General features: G+C 41.6%; 2 protein-coding genes across 5 annotated transcripts in view; both read left to right on the top strand.

Annotated features, from left to right (window-relative positions):
* The first annotated feature begins 890 nt into the window (after window positions 1–890).
* Window positions 891–9,682, top strand: LOC101079212 (transcription factor E2F3). 2 transcript variants are annotated; one of them, XM_011605475.2, is made up of 8 exons: window positions 891–1,454; window positions 3,058–3,172; window positions 4,028–4,158; window positions 4,270–4,358; window positions 4,614–4,772; window positions 5,758–5,872; window positions 5,978–6,119; window positions 6,359–9,682. In XM_011605475.2, exons 1-8 carry the CDS (start codon window positions 1,176–1,178, stop codon window positions 6,646–6,648), a joined length of 1,320 nt encoding a protein of 439 aa, XP_011603777.1. In that variant the 5' UTR covers window positions 891–1,175; the 3' UTR covers window positions 6,649–9,682. The 2 variants fall into 2 exon arrangements, with proteins under 2 accessions (XP_011603777.1, XP_029695001.1); XM_029839141.1 differs by lacking the exon at window positions 891–1,454 and adding an exon at window positions 1,574–1,796.
* Window positions 9,683–9,856: 174 nt separating this feature from the next.
* cdkal1 (CDK5 regulatory subunit associated protein 1-like 1) overlaps window positions 9,857–19,268 on the top strand; it is a 137,564-nt gene continuing 128,152 nt past the window's right edge. The window contains exons 1-4 of one of the 3 annotated variants that reach the window (XM_011605473.2): window positions 9,857–9,999; window positions 10,989–11,052; window positions 11,161–11,318; window positions 11,803–11,915. In XM_011605473.2, the coding sequence (XP_011603775.1) occupies window positions 11,167–11,318; window positions 11,803–11,915 (265 nt within the window). In that variant the 5' untranslated portion in view covers window positions 9,857–9,999; window positions 10,989–11,052; window positions 11,161–11,166. Of the gene's footprint in view, window positions 10,000–10,242; window positions 10,385–10,988; window positions 11,053–11,160; window positions 11,319–11,802; window positions 11,916–19,268 lie in introns of those variants that run through there. The other 2 variants (XM_011605474.2, XM_029838346.1) reach the window with 2 other exon arrangements.

Raw genomic sequence — 19,268 nt, 5'->3', positions numbered from 1 at the left:
ACTACAACAGCAACAACTGCAACTCAGTATTAACAAAGACTGTTGCTAAAATCTCCTAAAAGGAAATTTAGTTAATTTCTCTGTAAAGAAGAGCTCCGAACAACATTCCATAGCCTTCTGGACACCCACAAAGGAAATCTATCTGCAAAAGTAATGCCGTCCATATCATCTCCAGCTCCCTTGCAGTCACACTTCTGGCTTGTGAGACTTCACTTTAATCGTAAATGATTTTTAAAAGTTTGCTTAGAATAGTGTTCAGAACTCCTATTTTCTACTGAAGGTTAAGATTGTTCAATTTACAGATGCAGAATTCCAGTTAATGTTCGTTGAAAACTTAAGGGCTCACATTCAATCATCCTGCATCACAAATGACAACGAACGAATGCAACAAATATTTAAAGTATCTTTTTTAATTGTCAGAAATGGTTAAGAAAGTAAATAAATAAGGGAGACATTTCTCGATTTTCTAGACAAGACAAACAAGACAAGAAACCAAAAAATAGTAAAATATAGTTGTTCAGAAGGGTATAAACAAAAATTATCCTTATCAGGTGCATCAGATTGGTAGCTTAATGTAGCATTATAAAAATCAAATAGTATTTATGGCTGAATATGCTTAAATGTAAATTATTAAAGTAATTTTGTGGCTGTGGATCAGGGCCCAAAACACTGTACCACTCCGTGAAGGGTAGGCGCGCCCCCTGGCGGCGGTGTTTGGAAGCACGGGAGAAAAGACGCGGCGGCGCCTGTTTACAGCTGCCAATGAACACGTGGCGCGCTGAGTCCTGCGCAGCGATTGGACCAAACGCTGAGAATATGGGCGGGGTTTGTTCCTGGGGGGACCAATAGCGCGTGGTATGCAAAATTAGTTCAAAACTTTCCCGGGAAATCTGAGTTTCGCGGGAGGGCTCTTGAGCGCGTAAACCGTATCCCTTCATTCATCAGGCCGTTTCCTGAAGCCATTTCTAGACGAGGGAAAGGAGAGTTGCGCTACTTTTTAATCCGTTGCATCTGCCTAAATGCACCTTTTGAGAGGCGAATACTTTTCCGAGGTCGTTGAATCAGGTCGTCAACCTTATATCGGTGTGAATATTTTTGTAACCATTTCAGCGGATTAGCAGTAATAAGGGCTTGAAAGTACAGAGACGAGACAGGGGTTACCCCGTATACGCAAGATGAGAAGAGGGATCTCCTCGGCTTCGGAGAAAGTGATTTTAACGGGAGTTGGGGGCTCTTCTCTGGATAGTAATATAATTTTAACAACTCTATCGGATCGTTTAAATCCCGGTCAATCCAACGCTACGTTTATCCAAATAATTACCACACCACCGCCTTGCAACGTTACACAGACAAATGTATGTTTATCCGAGCCTCAGATAAACAGCATTTACACAACTCCACAACAAGGTGCAGCAAACGGAGCAAGACAACGACCCGCTCTGGGGAGACCGCCGGTAATAAACTATACAGAACATATTTAGCTTGTTACAACTAGCCACAAACACGACAAAACGTTAGCTTGCTATGCTAACCGAGCTTGTTGTTCTGGGGGAGCTAACGTTAGCTGCTTAGCCAGGGCATTCCCACGACTCAGCCTAGCGAGGTGGCTAAATAACTACTGCTAGCTAAGTTACCCAAGTGGTTTTAAGTGTTTTGTTGACTTTAGGCGAGCAAGCGACATGTTTGGGTTAGTTTGGCATTTACGATAACCTAGACCTGTCATCGCACAGCGATGCTATGCTAACTTGATGGTGCTTTTGAGTTCGCTTCACCCTTGCAGACAGATGGAAATATTGGTAAGAGATGAGAAGTGTTAGCGGTGGCCTAGTGGCTGCTGTTTGTCTTAAATTGGGGGGTTGGGGGTTGTTGGGCTGCTTGGTTGTTACATGGCTATTTTTTAAGCCTACCGACAAGGCAAGAGTTGTTAAAGTTGCAAAAACACGGAGTTTGAAGTGACTGAAGCTACACTTCACTTTTGAAACTACTCGATAGGCTTTTTTCCCAGTCGTCTGTGAACATTCAACGCAACTTGGATAAAGCTCGAAATCTATTAGCTTTAAATGCTAGTAGCAGCTGATGAGTAGAGGACGAAATAAGTCGCTGCCGACTACGATCTTAATTTTGTGCAAGTGTTTTTAATGCCCCTCCTTTATAAATAAAGTGCAACATTATGGTGCTTGTGTTGTAAAGTAATTCTCGACTTTGCTGTTGAATTGTTCTACACGTTTCCTGCATGTTCAGCATGCACAAACCACATCAAATGTTTTCAGCAGCGTTTAGGGTGTTGGTTTCTTCCTGGCGATTCATCTTTAATAAAAGAAATCAGCTTTTAAATGTGAGGCTGTGTAGCCATGAGCAGGCAGGGGGTGGGGGAGCTGCTTGCTGATATAAAATGGCTGACATTTTGACTGTTAACAGAGGGCATTTTCATTCTTACCCTACTCTTACTGCTAATAAGGAAAATATTGATTTGGTTAACCATGCTCATATATTGTAATATATCCTGGAGTGAGTCTGACGAACCTCTGCACTCATGAAAATTGAGTAGGAAATTAACATTTCAGTATTTCTTTCAACTACTAAAAGATGGAATGTTGCCACCGAGTCCAAAGGATCTTATTATGGGGACTCTGATTTCCAACCCATAACGTGTGTAATGGGACTGTACAATTTGTCCCAGAAGTGTCTGGCTACTGTTAAAGCTGTGAAAATGTCCCAGGACCCACTACCACTGTGTAGAATACTGATGTAAAGTTGCAGCATGCCTGGAAATCAATATATATGTGGCCTTGGATGGGTGCTAAAGTCAGTACAGAGGGTGTTACTTTGTTTTTTTTTTGAGAACAAAAAGGTTCTTAGTAAATGTTTGGCCACCAGGGTGTGTGGTCCCATTGGATTTAAAGAGAAAGAAGTTAACTGACACCGTGTTTTGACGTGTGTCATGAATATTTTGGGGTGCGGTCATTAATAAAAATAAAAGATTACGATCCCATTTTAGAAATAGTTTACTCATGACTATGTTAACCTGCTGTTAACCTTTTGCTTTGCCACCCACAGGCCAAACGACGCCTGGCACTCGATGATTCCGACCACCAGCACCAACCTGAGCCAATCAGGACTCCGAGAGGTAAAGGTCCCACGGCCAATGGGACGAGGATAAAGACGCCTAAAAGTAAGCAGCTCCAAGGATTCACTTGCACCTACCTGTAATTTACAGCTCACCATACGGAAATATTGCCAGAACTCGGTCATAGGCCTGATAGAAGCAGACATTAGGTGTTCATACATAAAACGTAACTTCCAGAAGTGTTTTGTTTCCATTTTGTTGAACAGTACATCCAAATTCTTGGCGTTTTGTTGATTCCAGCATCTCGTTTGGTATTGCAAAGTCCTCCTGTGACACCTTTCACACCAAATTCCTCTGCTGAATGTGGCCTTTTACACACGGTTTCTCCTGTTTACCATCCACATTTGGTGATATCCACATTACAAGCAGAGTTCTTCTGCAGCTGACGATATATTCGTGTTTAGAGTCATTAGCGGGTGCCTGTGCTGTTCGCACCCCATGCTGACCCGAGCAGCCTCTAAATGCCTCAAATCCAGTTGCTTTTACAGTCCACCTTGTCCTCAAATGTAGAGAGTGGACTGTTTCAGCACTTTTCTTCTCCAATGTGAATCCGTTGCAGCTGGACTCCATCTTTATTTTCTTCTCACACACCGTGAGGTCCACATCGTCCTTTTGTGGAACGTTCCGTCTTCCCTCGTCTTGTCAGAGGTTTGACGTATGACGGAACAACTCACGTTTTACAGAAACGGGACATGTCACCCGTTTGACACCACGCAGGAGGCTGTGGGCGAGATGTCATTTTTAAAATCGGCCGTCTTGAAAATGACACCTCTGAAACTCCAAACTGAAGCAGTGGAGTTCTGGAGAAATTAACTATAATCGTCTAGCTGATCGCTTAAAATGTCCATGCGCAGGAATGACTTAAGCTAAACTCTCTGTCTCCCTTTCTTTCCTCCACAGCACCCAAATCTCCACCAGAGAAGACTCGGTACGACACTTCACTGGGCCTGTTGACAAAGAAGTTTGTGGAGCTTCTGGGCCAGTCCTCCGATGGCGTCCTGGACCTCAACCTTGCGGCTGAAACCCTGCAGGTAAAGTTTGGTCGTAGCGAAGCTCAGAAAGAGAAATATAAAGGACGTCTAGGTGGAAGATGGAGTCTGAAACGAGTAAGTTCACCAATGTGTGTTTACCATCGTGTTTAGGTGCAGAAAAGGCGACTTTACGACATCACTAATGTGCTAGAAGGAATCCACCTCATCAAGAAGAAATCCAAAAACAACATCCAGTGGATGTAAGTGGCCTCAGCCTGACACTCCGTCTGGCTGATGAGACACAGGAGACTAAATGACAAATAAACTAACAGATATAATCATGAAACCTTCAGTATTATAGTATGTTTTCTGAACAGAAATCTTAACATCTTGGTTATTATTTGAAAAAAAATAAATATTGGCAACAGTGGTAAAACAAAGCAACAATAAAAGGCATCAGATCGGAGAACCAGCTGTTCCTAAAGGAAGAGCCCGTCCTCACTGCTCTCTCACAGGGGCTGCAGCCTGTTGGAAGAAGAGGGAAGTCTCAGCCAGAGACAGAGGCTGACGGACGAAGTTTCTGCCCTCGGAGAGGAAGAACAGAGGCTGGAGCAGCTCATCCAGCGATGCAGCACAGACATGAGACACATGAGCGAGCTGTCCAGCAACCAGAAATATCCTTTTGTTCCGTTTGTGTCGCAGATCCCACAGAATAAACCAGTACTGCAGGTCTGTAGTGCTGCACGTTGCAGGTCTGTAGTGCTGCAGGTCTGTAGTGCTGCACGCTGCAGGTCTGTAGTGCTGCAGGTCTGTAGTGCTGCACGCTGCAGGTCTGTAGTACTGTACGCTGCAGGTCTGTAGTACTGTACGCTGCAGGTCTGTAGTGCTGCACGCTGCAGGTCTGTAGTACTGCAGGTCTGTAGTACTGCACGCTGCAGGTCTGTAGTACTGTACGCTGCAGGTCTGTAGTACTGCACGCTGCAGGTCTGTAGTGCTGCACGCTGCAGGTCTGTAGTGCTGCAGGTCTGTAGTACTGCACGCTGCAGGTCTGTAGTACTGCAGGTCTGTAGTACTGCACGCTGCAGGTCTGTAGTACTGTACGCTGCAGGTCTGTAGTACTGTACGCTGCAGGTCTGTAGTACTGCACGCTGCGGGTCTGTAGTGCTGCACGCTGCAGGTCTGTAGTACTGCAGGTCTGTAGTGCTGCACGCTGCAGGTCTGTAGTGCTGCAGGTCTGTAGTACTGCACGCTGCGGGTCTGTAGTGCTGCAGGTCTGTAGTACTGCACGCTGCGGGTCTGTAGTGCTGCAGGTCTGTAGTGCTGCACGCTGCGGGTCTGTAGTGCTGCACGCCGCGGGTGTGTAGTACTGCACGCTGCAGTTGAGGGTCTGTAGTGCTGCACGCTGCAGTTGAGGGTCTGTAGTGCTGCACGCCGCAGTTGAGGGTCTGTAGTACTGCACGCCGCAGTTGAGGGTCTGTAGTACTGCACGCTGCAGTTGAGGGTCTGTAGTACTGCACGCCGCGGGTCTGTAGTACTGCAGGCTCCATTATACAGGTGGGGGAGTCTGAATCTCCAGCCGTGTCTGGTTTATAACTCAGGCATTTTCAGGATTGGAACCTAATTTCACGTCAGTTGTTTCTTTAATCCCTTTGTTTCCACATATGCATATATCACATATCAAGACATCAAACAGCTGGGGAATCTCAGAGACCAGACTGTTATTGTCGTCAAAGCCCCCACAGACACCAAGCTGGAAGTAACAGACCCCGATGAGGTACGTGCACAGATGTCAGAGATGGAAAATGTTTGAAGAGCAGTTTTAATCCTCGTATTGAGTGCTTGGTGTAAATTTCTGGAGTCACTTTTCACCTCTCCTCAGAGTCTGTCTATCCACCTGACCAGCACTCAGGGGCCCATAGATGTCCTGCTGTGCCCGGATGACGACAGTCACCCGACAAGCCCTGTTAAAAATGGCGGCACGGACATCAACGGGAACTCGCCTTTCCTCAAAGTCCTTCAAGGTCTGCTTCAGAAGTTGTTTTGTAAAGATAAACACTAATCCTAGAAATTAACCTGAAGGAACGGTTTAGAATTTCCACCGTTTTCAATGCTAGCGTGCTGGATTAGCAGCAGAACATTGAGTGCAGCTGCAGGAAATTAGTGATTAGTGAACACTTTTCTTTCATGTTTCAGACTTGAATCAATTTTCCGAATTGCATTTGCTCCGCCTTCCCATTCTGAATCTTTTTTCCCTCCTCAGATCCCAACAGCGTGACCTCAGCTCCCAGTCCAGGTGCGCCTCCTGCTGCCGCAGCCGTGTCCGTCACCACCCTCTCCCCCATCTCATCACCTTACACCAGTCTCCTGCAGCAGACAGAAGACCAGATCCCAACATCCCTGGGGCCTTTCCTAAACCTTGCCCCCCCACTCCTGGAGCAGGACGACTACCTTCTAGGTTTGGGAGATGACCAGGGAATCAGTGACTTGTTCGATGCCTGTGACTTTGATAAAATCCGCTCGCTCGGCCTGGACGATCTGCTGTGCAGCTAGCGGCAGGTTAGAGACGGGGATTTTCCACGCCTGTGACCGGCTGCATAGTTAGCTGAAGTTCTAATATTGAAAATGAAACATTAAGGAATTTCTCAGTCCCAGTGGGACTAAATGCTCTTTAATAGTGTGAGAGATGAAGTTCTTTGCATGATTTTACGCAGACATGTCAGGTCAGTGTGAAGACAAATCTATCAGTCTCAGGCTTCGTGAGGTGTAGCTGGGCATTCTGGGACATCTGGAAGTCGAGTGTAAAGGGCAGAGGAAGGTAACAACCTTCGCACGTGCAAGGAGACCTTGAAAACGTGCCCCCTCTGAACACACGGCATTAGCATGCTGGGCAAGCAAGCTAAAGTGTTGCACAGGAAATTGCAGACATGAAATTTAGGAGAGGATACGAGATGCTCATCAGTGAATCCAGATAAGCCCAACATGTGTGTGTGTCGATGCTGTGATGCTGGGGGCTGCGGAGTCTCTCTTGGCCCTTTTTCCACAGCAGCAGTGGTGTCAGTACGATAAATACAAGCGTTGACCTCGAGGTTCTGCATCTCCGCATGGCGGCTTCCTAACAAGCCTGCAACATAAACATTTCTGGTCGTTTTAATGAAGTGCGCCTGTATTTATCTGCTTTTTATTATTGCTGCTGTTGAAAAGCCCCCTGCCTTCTTTTAAACCTGTAATTTTGTGATTCAGGTCCATTATTCAGCATTTGTTTGCTCACATTTAAAAAAAAAAAAAAAAAAAGCTTTCAAAAAAGGCAGTTGTGGTGCAGATTATGATTAGTGTTTTATTGCTCAGACCCTTTCCTCATGCCCTGTTTTCCGATATTTGACCCTGAAAACATGACTAATTATTTTGTACAATGAGGCACTAGTTAAATACAGAGTTTTGTGTATTGGTGATAATAAATGCATGTTTTAAATTAAACAAATTAAATAAGAAAATTAAGTGTACAGGTCCAAAAAGAAGACAAATGGCATGTTTTGAGGGTGCAAAATTATTTCAGTATGTGTTATAGTTCTAGTTTTCTCTCCCATCTATAAAATGGATTTAACAGATCAGTTCATTAGCGATCTTTGTTACTCGATGTGTTTGCTAAAATGTGTCCTTAATATTATTCAGACCAAATGAAGTATGTTGACGTTCAGCTTCATGTTATGGTTTTTGGCCACATGGACTTAAGCCACTATAAGAAAAACCAAAACCTACTCATCCCTGAACACGAACTCGCTTCCCAAGAGATCCTCTCATGATGCTCTGTGAGTTTAGAATCTGAACTTCCTTTCTCTCCCTGATCTTTTGGAAGGAAGCTGCCATAATCAAACTGCCCCCCCAGCCCTGCATCCCAGTTTGCACCGCGTGCTGTGAAATTGGGCCGTGGTTTGACACTCTGAACCACTACTCTGTATGTGTGATGCCTCCTCTTCGTGTTAATCTTTTAGCTGAATTTTAATGGATTTTAAAACCTAGGATTGGCTATCCTGCTTAACAAGGGCCTGGGTAGCCATGTAGTTGGTATCTTATTATTAAATGATGCATCAGATGTAATAAACAAGGGAAAAAAATAGAAAAATGCTTTGGAGTTGGACACAGGTCAATGTAAACCTGTTCACTGAGGTGTATGTGTCTTCTCTGGCGACAAATATCCGGCTGGACCCCCCCCCCCCCCCCTGCTTTCTAAAGCCAGTGGGTCCAGTCGCTCAGTTGGATACTGCTGCTGTCATGCACTCTTCCCAGATGATTAATGTATGTTTGGGTATTTGTGTGTTTGGTGTGTGAGTGTTGTCACAGTTCAAGCTTGTGAAAGTGTAAGCCTGCCATGTGTAAATTGATGTACAGTTTTCTAAAAAAAACAAAAAAAAAATCAGTGCACAAGGTACTGTAGGCTACCTCCCACTTCATATCAGACAGTAGTAATGGGGCATAAAAGTGAATGTGTGCCAGAGTCTTTCATATTTTTTTCTTTTATCATAGAATTTACCCTCATATTTCAATGTAATGTTAAATATCTAAATATTTGAAGGTCTGCTTGAGAGGATTGAGATGTAGACCTGTCCACCGGTCTCCTGCATCTGAAGTTTTCGGGAGTACACGTGGGCAGAAAAACACAAAATTACAGTATTTTTTATTTTCTTTAACTTATTTAGTTGTTTTCCCCCTGCGTCAGCCACAGTCTGGTAAACCTTTACCGAGCTATGAAAAACAGGATCTTTTTTGCCTGTCCTGGTAACCTAGCCCTTATTTCTGTCAGATTCACTTAATTGCAGACTATTGTGACCTTTATTTGAGATTTCTCTGTTCAGAAAGAAGTTGGACAAAGCAATGTTGCTCACTTGGTGAAATAAAATGTGCACAGAAAATCTTCCATTTTTAATATGTATTTAATATTATTTGTGCTTTGTGTTCCAACCCTTTGTTAAGTATATGGTTTCAAGCAGTCATAACCTTTGTTTGGTATTTTTGTCGTCTTTACCTGATTTAAAAAGCTTTTCTTTGGAAAGTTTCCTCTCATGAGCTTAAATGAGAGATTTATTAAAGTGCAACAACTTATCTGGAAACACATAATCGGCGATAAGTAAAAATTAAGGTTTTTCATTTCTGATGTGCGTTTACACCACACAGAACATTTTTTGGCTAAATGTGGTTGTCAAAATGGGGGGGGGCAGTGTTTTTCCTGCTATTTCTCTGGCTGTTCTCAAGCTGTTACCAAATATGATATAATGATCTGCGAATATTATGTGTAGGGAGTAACTAAAAGAATAGGATCTCTGATGCTCTCACTATTTACAGGTTAAAAAAAACAAACATGCAATGTCAAATTATTGTCTCATTACTTTTTTGCAATTTGAATGCATGGGTGGAAGCATCGTGTGCTGTTGAATGTTTAAAATGTGATAATTTTTGATGTGTATTCACTTACAATTTCTTTGAAATCTGTAAATAAGGAATTGTATTTGTTGGAGGGGTGGGAGTTGGATTTGTTTTTGTACTATGGGTGTTTGTAATTAAAAAATTTGAATAAAGGAAATTAAAAATAGACTTTATCTTATATTAGCCCTAAGTGACATACATATCAAATGTGAATCCCTCAAACTACCAGCTTTCAACATCCTAATATGGATATAAAGGTTTAAAAACATGTTTTAATCGCGACTTTTTATTTCCTTACCCATGAACATGAAAAACGCGCGTCTAGTTTGTCCCTCACGACTCACCGTTGTTACGGACAAACATGGCGGCCTGAAATTCATGACAACTGTTTTGGTATTACAAAGTAGAATTATTCTAAGCTTATTTAAAAATAATTTCGTTTGAAATTCCAACTTCATGAACTGAAACCACAGCCCAACTCTGGTAAGACTTTAATAAAACGTCAGAACTTCTTTATCTTTTCAAAATAAAGGACACGTGTGTAACGGTTAGCAAATAAAGCTAATGTGGCCAAACGCTCACTTGCCCACATTATTTAGATATCACGTTAAATCTGACCAGTGCTTGATTAGAATTTGATCAAGGTTACTACAAGAATGGGTTTATTCTGAAGAGTGTTATGACGAGGTGCTCTCTAGAACAAAATTAAGGTTGTGTTTAATATTTACACAGCGCAGGTATCCAGGTGTTTCCTATCATTAATTACTCGTTTCTATTTAACAGCTTTAAACTTTGCGTTTATATTCAGCCGTTAAGTCAAAATATTAGTCTGGGGAATCATTTTAAGGCTATTAGGACCACCCTTGAGGTCAGTTAAAGTTACTTGATTGCTGTCATATTTTGCGTACTGACAGCTACGATTGCTTGAGGAAAGTAAATACATCAGCAAGTTTAATTGCTATTTTAACTAAGTAAAAGGCTTAATTCGTGTATGAGGGAGGTGCCAATTACCCTTTTATCTAAAAATGTTAATTTTTCTGGTGGATTTGTTTGCATGCATCTTACAATACCATAGCAAATTACATCATGTGCTTAAAATATACAGGTATGCAGGTCGAGTAATGAACCTCTAACAAATCCACCAGAAAGATTAACATTTTTGGATAATAGGGTAATTGGCACCTCCATCATACACAAATTAAGCCTTTTACTTAGTTAAAATAGCAATTAAACTTACAGATAGATTTGCTTTCCTCAAAGGTCGACTCATTTACAGATTTGATAGATTTGGCAAATCTTATTTAATGTTGGAGACCTGGATATTATAATGTTGTTGTGATAAAAGTTAAAATATTTCACAAAATGGCTGTCCAATACTTAAATACAACGGTGACAAAATGTTTAATAAAAACTAAAAAAAAAGCAAACTAAGTAATCTTCAGTAAAGACACGTCTCTATTCTTTTGATCCAGAACAACACATTTCATCGGCTCGAGGGATTTATGACACGCAATTAGGATACAAACAAGGAATTTGGTGAGCAAATAAATAACAGCGTTGACTCTGACTTCATTTCTGTAAACAGCTGACATTACAAGACCACATCCAGGCTCTGACTTTGTTCTTTTTCTGTGTGATTGACAGATAATCATGCCATCTGCGTGTGACTCTGCGATTGAAGACATTGAGGACATGGTGTCTTTTAATGACCCGACACCGCAGGATAGACAGTCTGCTCGAAAAAGGATCATACCAAGGTCCAGAAAGAAAAACGTAGAACACGAGGAGCTCCAAGCCGACAGGTCTGTTAAACAGTTGCTGAAATGATACCAAGAAGACATCAAGTTATCATTCCCAGATCAGCCTATGAACTCCTGTGGCCGTGGTTTTGGGACTGTCTTCAGGAGATATTTCTGCTGTGTGCTTTCCAATATTTGTTTATAGCTAGTTGGATTCTTGGTTTGTTGCCATGGTAATATCACGAACACGGTCATACAGTATATCTGTTATTTTTACCGAACCCATTTGAGAACATCTATAATTATCAGATTTTAATTTGTTGCTTGAAAAAAAGGAAATCAAATTTGATTTAGTACAGCTTGCTTGCCGCTCTGACTGCGGGCAAAGGTCGACTCCTTCTGAAATAGAATTATTATTCCTTTTAAATTCTGTTAAGGGCCATTGTTTTTTATATATAGGAATCAGTGACTATGATAAACATAATATATAATAAATATAATAAACAACTATAATAAACAAGAGTCCAACTGATTTTCATTATTCTAGTTTGATCCCTGGCACCCAAAAAATCTGGATGAAAACCTGGGGGTGTAGCCACAACAACTCTGATGGCGAGTACATGGCTGGACAGCTCGCTGCTAGTGGATACAAGATAACAGGTAAGCACGTGTTTGTGCTTGTTTTGGTAATCTGCAACTTCACCCGGACTACAGTGCGGCTGATGCAGTGGCTAATATTAGACACAGGGGGCAGTATTACTGCGTTGTTGAGTCGACAGTTTTGCCCTGAATTAAATATCTGAGGTGTTTTTGTATTTCAACCAATGCATTCTGGTTAGTTGGAAATAACAGAGAGGGTTGGGAGTCGTCAAAAGACAAAGTTTAAACTGTCTAATGTTGCCAATCTCATATTATGAAACGATGAATTATTCCACAGTTCCCTGGAGAGACATTTTTACCCCTGAAATCTTTTTGTGATGGATTTTCAGCACCTGCGTTGTTACTGCAGAGTCATGGTGAGGTTTAGATTTCTGCATGTGCTAGCTCTTTGAACGTGACTGTGTGAACAAAAGAGATGGGAGAGACAGGAAAGATTTAATATTAACCCTGCAGGCATTTCTCTCACTATGGGGTCTCAACTGCCTTAGAAGGGCCATTACTCAAACCCTTCTAAAATGCAGATGTATCCCCACACACATACATAGACTAGAAGTATAAAATCCATGTTTTAATCTCCTTTCATTTTACAGGTCTGGTCTTGGTTTGTGCTCTCTCTCTAGATGGGCTTGTATGTTTTACATTTCACTTTGTTAAAAACTGCCGGTGGCCTATAATGTAGAACGTTCATTATAATTGTGTGAAACAGCTTCTGTTTGCTGTGGCAGAACCTTTTCTTATCCGCTTATTTGTTTCAGAGGTTTGCAGTGTTTTCCAAAGAAGTCTGTTTATTTTAGTGAATTTGAATGAAAACAGTTTAATGGATCTTGGTCATGTCTGCGAATTAAAGATTTTCATTGCTAAAGTGTACAGAATCATTATCAGCATCCGTCTGTCAAAGATCAAGGATTACTTTGGTTTTTGTCCACCTTCTCTCTGCTTCTAGGCATGGCCTTTGACCGTGCTTGCCTACCTTTCGCCGCATCAATTTTTTTTCCCTGCAGCCCATCTCTCCCTCGTTCTCATCCTTTGGCTGTGAGAATCTTCTGTTATTGTTGTTTGCCTTAGGCCTTTTGGGAGGAGAAATTGACTGTTATGTCCAGAAAGTGTAGATAATTTTGAATTGTCTGCCGTATAGTATGCAGTTAGTTTTGAATTGCATGAAATTGTTCGGAGCTGAGAGACGGGAATCATGTGGAATGACAAGGTCTGAAATGGACTCAAGGATGTATTGTCTTGCTGGACTGAACTTGTAAGCTTGGGTGGAACATTTCTATATATGAGCCATAATATTGTGTCCTTGTTCAAGTAAAAAAAAAAACTGTTTAAAAATATGACATCATGTGAACAGGACTGATGCCTTTGTTGTGCCTGACGGTCTCATTATTGTTGAGTTGGGAGATGTAGCTGCCTCTACAGAAGAATGACATCACATTGCCCCTCCTCTGTCATCATTCTTGTCCACCTTTTATACCTACTCTCATTCTTTCAACCTTTTCTTTTTTAAAACTGACACTATGACGTCACCTGGTGTGATAGTAGCTGTTCTTTTCTTGGCCTGTAGATGGCAGATTTGGCTTGTTGAAGAACGCTTGTTCCCGCAATAACAGGATGAGGTAATCCTTTAGAAAGTCTTCACTACTAGTTTAGAACTTGGTATAAAAATAATTATTATAGACAGTCTTTTGCAATAAATGGACTTAATGTAATGACTAATATCATTACTGTGATCTTAATGTTAAAATAACAAGAGCCTAATTTAGTCAGGTGTTTGTGAGATAAAAAAAAACTGTTTTAGGGATATAAGCTATAAGTATTTATTCAAATGGGAAGAATCCTGGCACGTGCATATGCTAAAAAAAACAGTAAATACTGTCCATCTTTCATAAACACTAACCTCATTTTATCTTTGTGGGTTTATTTTTTGTGTGTGTTTTACTTTTCTCACTTCTCTGCTTTCATTGTCTCCACTGTGATTGCCCCTGCTTTCCCTCTACATCCCTGAAGGGGGCACTGTTTACCCACTCGACAACTGACGTGAACGTGTCCCATTTCAGCGGTAGAGCAATGTGCCAAATAGTCACACACAAACACACGCACACCCTTCATGGAAAGAAGTCACACCAGGATATTTTGATTTTATTTGGCTGCTCTTCTCCCCTCCCATGCGCCTCCCTGCCAGCCAGCCATACACACAGCACTTCAGTTATGATTTTACATACCGGTTAGGCAAAATTACTCCCTTGTACACAATGTCAGCCAAATCAGGCGTTCCCAGTTCCTGCTTTGGACACAGATGGTTGAAGGATATGAGTTACAAAGAGAGGGTGTGTGCAGTTAAGAGGGGAGTTTACACGAGGTCTCAATTGATTAGCAAATGATGGTTTGAATTGAAATTCAATTTGTTTTGTGTTTTTATGAGTATACCTTTAGCATATCTTTAGGACAGTAAAACTAAATACAGATTAAAATATCTTTATATTGTGGCCTTTTTTTTTTCTTTTGTCATTATTTGTGTTTAATTGCAACCTAATAGCTTTATGGTTGTAATAGTCACATATTGGCATTGACTGATACAGCACATATTATATGACATTCTGCCGTCGCATTTAATCTCCCCAATTATATGCGGTTCACAGGATATTTTTTGATTGCGCTTATTTGAAAATTGATAATTCAACAATATCAGTTTGTTCTTATTTAGCTCATGATGTGTTTGTTACAGGCGCCTTTGCTGCTCTGCGTGATTGTATTACATCACTGTAGAGTATTTTCGCTCTAAGTGCATGTGTGTGTACCTCGCATACATGCCATCTCATTCATAAAACGGGTGTATGGGGGTCTCCTCATTGGCTGACTGCGAGCTACGCAACATTACATGCCGCAACGTCATACCCAATAAAAACTTACAATGTTTCCTCTGACTCCGCCTCTCATCTACACACGTTGGCGCGCACAGCCGCCTCAAAAACACATTTAGTACTTTCACACACACTTGTAGACGTGGTGGGAATAGCGAACGAGTCAGCTCGTGACAGTTTGTATTTCCAAAGCTGCCGTTTTAGACATATTGCCATGGCGAGTCCTTGTGTGTGATATCAATATCAATATCTCTGACTTGTGTTTTACCATCACTACAGTGGGCAACAGACAGATCTCCTTTTGCTCAGTGAGCGCAAAAAAGGAATGTAAGAGTGAAGGGGAAGCAAAGCAAGGAAAAAACAGAGCAGACGGGTGGGGGTGGGGGGGTCAGATGAAGCATACGGCCAGCTGAGGCACTTAACCTCAGTTCAGTTGATGTAACAGATAAAACAGGGATGTTGTACCTGCAGGTAAAATTAAAAGAGGCTTATCAGATCTGTATTCATGAGAAATGGAGAGATGCATAGATGCAGCGATAACTGACCAGATAAAGGTGCAATATGACAGGAGAAACACAGACAATCTTAATATAAACAGAGGGGACTCAGGCAGGGAAAGGCTGTACAGAAATGAACAGAAATAATTCCAAATTGAACACAAATGTCTATTTGATTTGTGGGACTTGCATCAGGAGTGTTGAGTAAACCGGTATGAGAGAAACAAAGTGCGTCATGCACTCAGAAGTAAGCATGGCATCTGTCGGTGATCATGAGAGGGAAAATAAGAGCAATGGAGGTTTATAGACCAGTGACTGCTGCTTTTGTACAGATGTGTAGATACAAATTTGGAGCATTTTGAATATTGGTTAAAACAGGACGTCACAATTTGTTGTCACCCATAATTGTCCTTAAATTCACTGACTAACTTCCCCTCCCCTTCTGCCTGATCTGTGGTGAAATTCAGATTAAATGAGTTTATGCAGACTGAGGTCACATGACAAAACATTAGACCCGTTTCGATCACATGCAATCGGGAGCGTGGTTTGAAAAAAATCTGCTATTTCTCACTGCCATAAAACACATGAGTCATTTATAGGCAACGGAATAAATTTGAGCCATTATTTCCCTCAAAACAAACACACCTCCACACGCACGGTCTTTTGAAGGCTTTGAGTTTGTCCTACAAATAGATCCATACGTCCAGGCAGTCAAGTGTAACCATCTAGAGGCCCCTAGATTAAAGTGATCTGGGCCTCCTGTGCATGCATGTGTACGTGTGCATGTGTTCTTGTTTTGGTGATCTTACAAGGTGACCCATGTGTAGGCAGCACCCAGTAACCATTTAGAGGCCGTGGGATTAAGGACTTTAGCTTTTCTGGCCTGAAGAGTCCCTTGAGGCAACCACGGATAAAGGAGAAGGATAATGGCGCATAGCATGTGGAAAGTAGGAATCAATCTAATCCATTGATTATTTAGAAGGAAGAAACCTGCACACCAGCATTTGAACCTGGAATGATTTGATTTTTGGAACTGCATCTTAAAATCCACCAATTCTGCTTGGGAAATTGATTTATTGTGATATTTTAATATTTCAAACATCGCATATCACACTGGAAGTTCTTCAGTGGTTGTCTGGAAGTGGAATTTCTTCAGTCATAGGAAAATCATCCTCCGTTGTGCTAGCATTTCCCTTACGTGAGATTTGGAAACAATGAAGGGGATTTGCTGCTGAATGCCGCCGAGGCCTTTCTCATTCCTCTGAGAAACAAACAAAAAACTCAACAAATTGACTCCCCAAAGGATTGTGTACCTCATCCTTGTTCTTAACCCAGAAAGGGCTGTACAGCTAGACAGGGAGAATAATGGAAGTGAGAATCTCTGTCCCAGTCTTCCTTCTGTCCTTTCATTTGTTCGTGCACACTTTCATGTCTCTTATGAAGAAAGCTTGAGATAAATGAAGGGAGAAGCTGCTTCCCTCAAGAGGATGGTAGAGTATTCCCTATTCCCATCTGAAGCTAGCCAACCAGTCACCCCCTGTTATCCCAGGAATACTGCCTGCAATCCATAGGGATTGGGAATACCCTGAAGAGATATAATAGGAATATCATGCAGGGGTTGTGAGTAATGGGATAAGGCAAGAGCCAGGGGAAGGACTCAGAGGTAGAAGGGGATGAGGGAGCAGGGCAAGGAAACGAGGCAGACGTCTGGAGAGCGGGTAAGAGATACCGTCTACGGATACGGTTTGCTACCACAGACCTTTGAGCATTATATCAGAGCAGTGAGGTGATATTTTATGGACCTAGTGAGAGCTCGCAGTTCCGACGTGGCATTAAATACAGCTGTCAATTCTTTCAAAATTAGCCTAGAAAAGTGAGGACACAGTTGGCTTAATTAACTGAAAAAGGAGAGAAACACAAATGACTTGTTTTTAAAGGATGAAAATGTTAAAACCAGCATTTGTAGTACAGAGCCCTGTGGAACCCCGTAGGCCACATTCAGCAGTTTACCACTACCATTAAGGTCTTTAATAATAACTGGAAAAAGAGTCACACTAAGGACTAAAGCACTACATTGGTAGCGATTATAGAATAAAATACCGAATAAACTATGATTTTACAGACGCTGCCTTAACTTTGCCCTTTGGAGGACAGAGCAGCACTGTCAGACTCTGTTCCATTGAAGTCTAAAACACCAAAGCAGAAATGATCTGTATTCATTGACATTTGCCAAATCATTGCTGCTGTTTTTTGCTTTTGAATAATTAGCTTTTGTGTAATTTAAAAAAAAACTCAAGCAGACATTTGTATTTCTCACTTCAAATTTGCTGTCGCCTTTTTGCTCTCCCGTCATCTTGACAGGCAGAGCAAACGTAGGCTCTCTTCTGCAGAGGAAATCAAGGCTTGATAGACGTTGGTAATTAATGATGCATGCCACACTGTTGGTGTGGGTGGATAAATTTGTGGGTGATTTATATAAATAAGAGGATAATTGGAGAGTTAGGTATTCAAGGACATGAAGTAAATGACTTTCCTGGCCCCCTTTGTGGCTCATCACACTCAGACTTCTCTGAGCACCTTTTGGTATTATTTTGGAAGATAAACCCTGAATGCACCATCTCTAGCCATTAGTTCCACATGCAGGAAAGCAGAGGTTACCTATTGTGCCTGTGTGTAGATCTGTTTGATATGAATAGCACTGGCTGCCCCTGGATAAAAAGCAATAATTTAATAGATATCTAGTTTAATACTTGTGTCTTAATTTGCTTGATAATGCGTACAGTTTTTCCTTTTGTAAGAGATTTATTCTACACATGTCTCTGTCTGATCTCTCCTTCATACATATAAATGAATCTGCTATGTGTTGGATTTCCTTGTGAGGGCACAGATATCAGACATGATTCAAGAGCTGCTGATGACTTGAGCAGTGGGTTCAATTTTAATTATCAGTGGACAAAGTAACCTTGATCAGGAAGCACAAAAGATTGCTTGACTGGAAGCATTGAAAGTGCCTGCATTGTCGAGTGAGAGGATGAATAAATAATACTACTCCATCATTAGGAGTAGGATTTGGTATATAAGGGGGTATCTATTGTGCAAGTAAATGTAATGTATAGGAAGGAACTGATATAGGCAATGAAATGGCTTTAGCGTGAGTAAACACTCTGACCATTAGCTTGTCATTTGTCTGTGCAGAAAAACAAGTGATTTTAGTTACTGGTGCTTTTGTAGGATTTGTTAGTAGCTAGCCTAAGTGAATGTAATGAAACCCACATTGGAGCTCTACATTATCACAAATTGCCCATTTATTTAAGCAAACCGTGGCTGCAGATAATGTAGAAGATAACAGGCCTTTTAAATCGGTTTTAGTCACAAAATATTTGCCAGTTTCTACCGATTCAAGATGGTGGATTACCCAAAATGCACTGTGGACTAGGTCACTGAGTTTGCAGTCTGCAAGCAAACTGCACCAGGGTTTATTCAGGATTAACCGAGAACCCCATTTTTAGGTGGACCACAGTCTGTTTGTTTGGTTCAGATGACCACACCTGCCGAGACAAAGTGGACTTGGGCCCTTCTAAAGTGGAGCAAACCTCCTGGTCCTCTGGCTGACACTGTGGAATAAGGTGCTCCTGGGTGTCAGATTGGCTTGTGAGTGCTGCCTGAGTGTCTAAGAATGCTAACTTTCCCTGTTTATCAAAGAATGCAAGTTATTTATTCCACTGGGGACGTGTGTTAGTGTTTGAATGAGGTGTTCTTGTGTGAAGTGCTTTGAGTGCTGAGGATGACTAGAAACCCTGTAAATGCAATCCATTTTCCTCTATTTATCCTGTTCCTCAACTCAGGGGCTCAAACACAGATACAGTCACATGCAGAAGTGTGTGAAGTATTTTTTTGATAATCTGAGGCTGTCCACATGGTAGACAGATGGCTCTTCTAATCTTCCAGACAGACACTGCTTTTTGATATCTGATCTGATGATTACTCTGTGTGTGTGT

Source organism: Takifugu rubripes, chromosome 7 (assembly GCF_901000725.2).
Source record: "Takifugu rubripes chromosome 7, fTakRub1.2, whole genome shotgun sequence".
NCBI lineage: Eukaryota > Metazoa > Chordata > Actinopteri > Tetraodontiformes > Tetraodontidae > Takifugu > Takifugu rubripes.
This window is presented reverse-complemented; position numbering and strand designations above follow the sequence as displayed.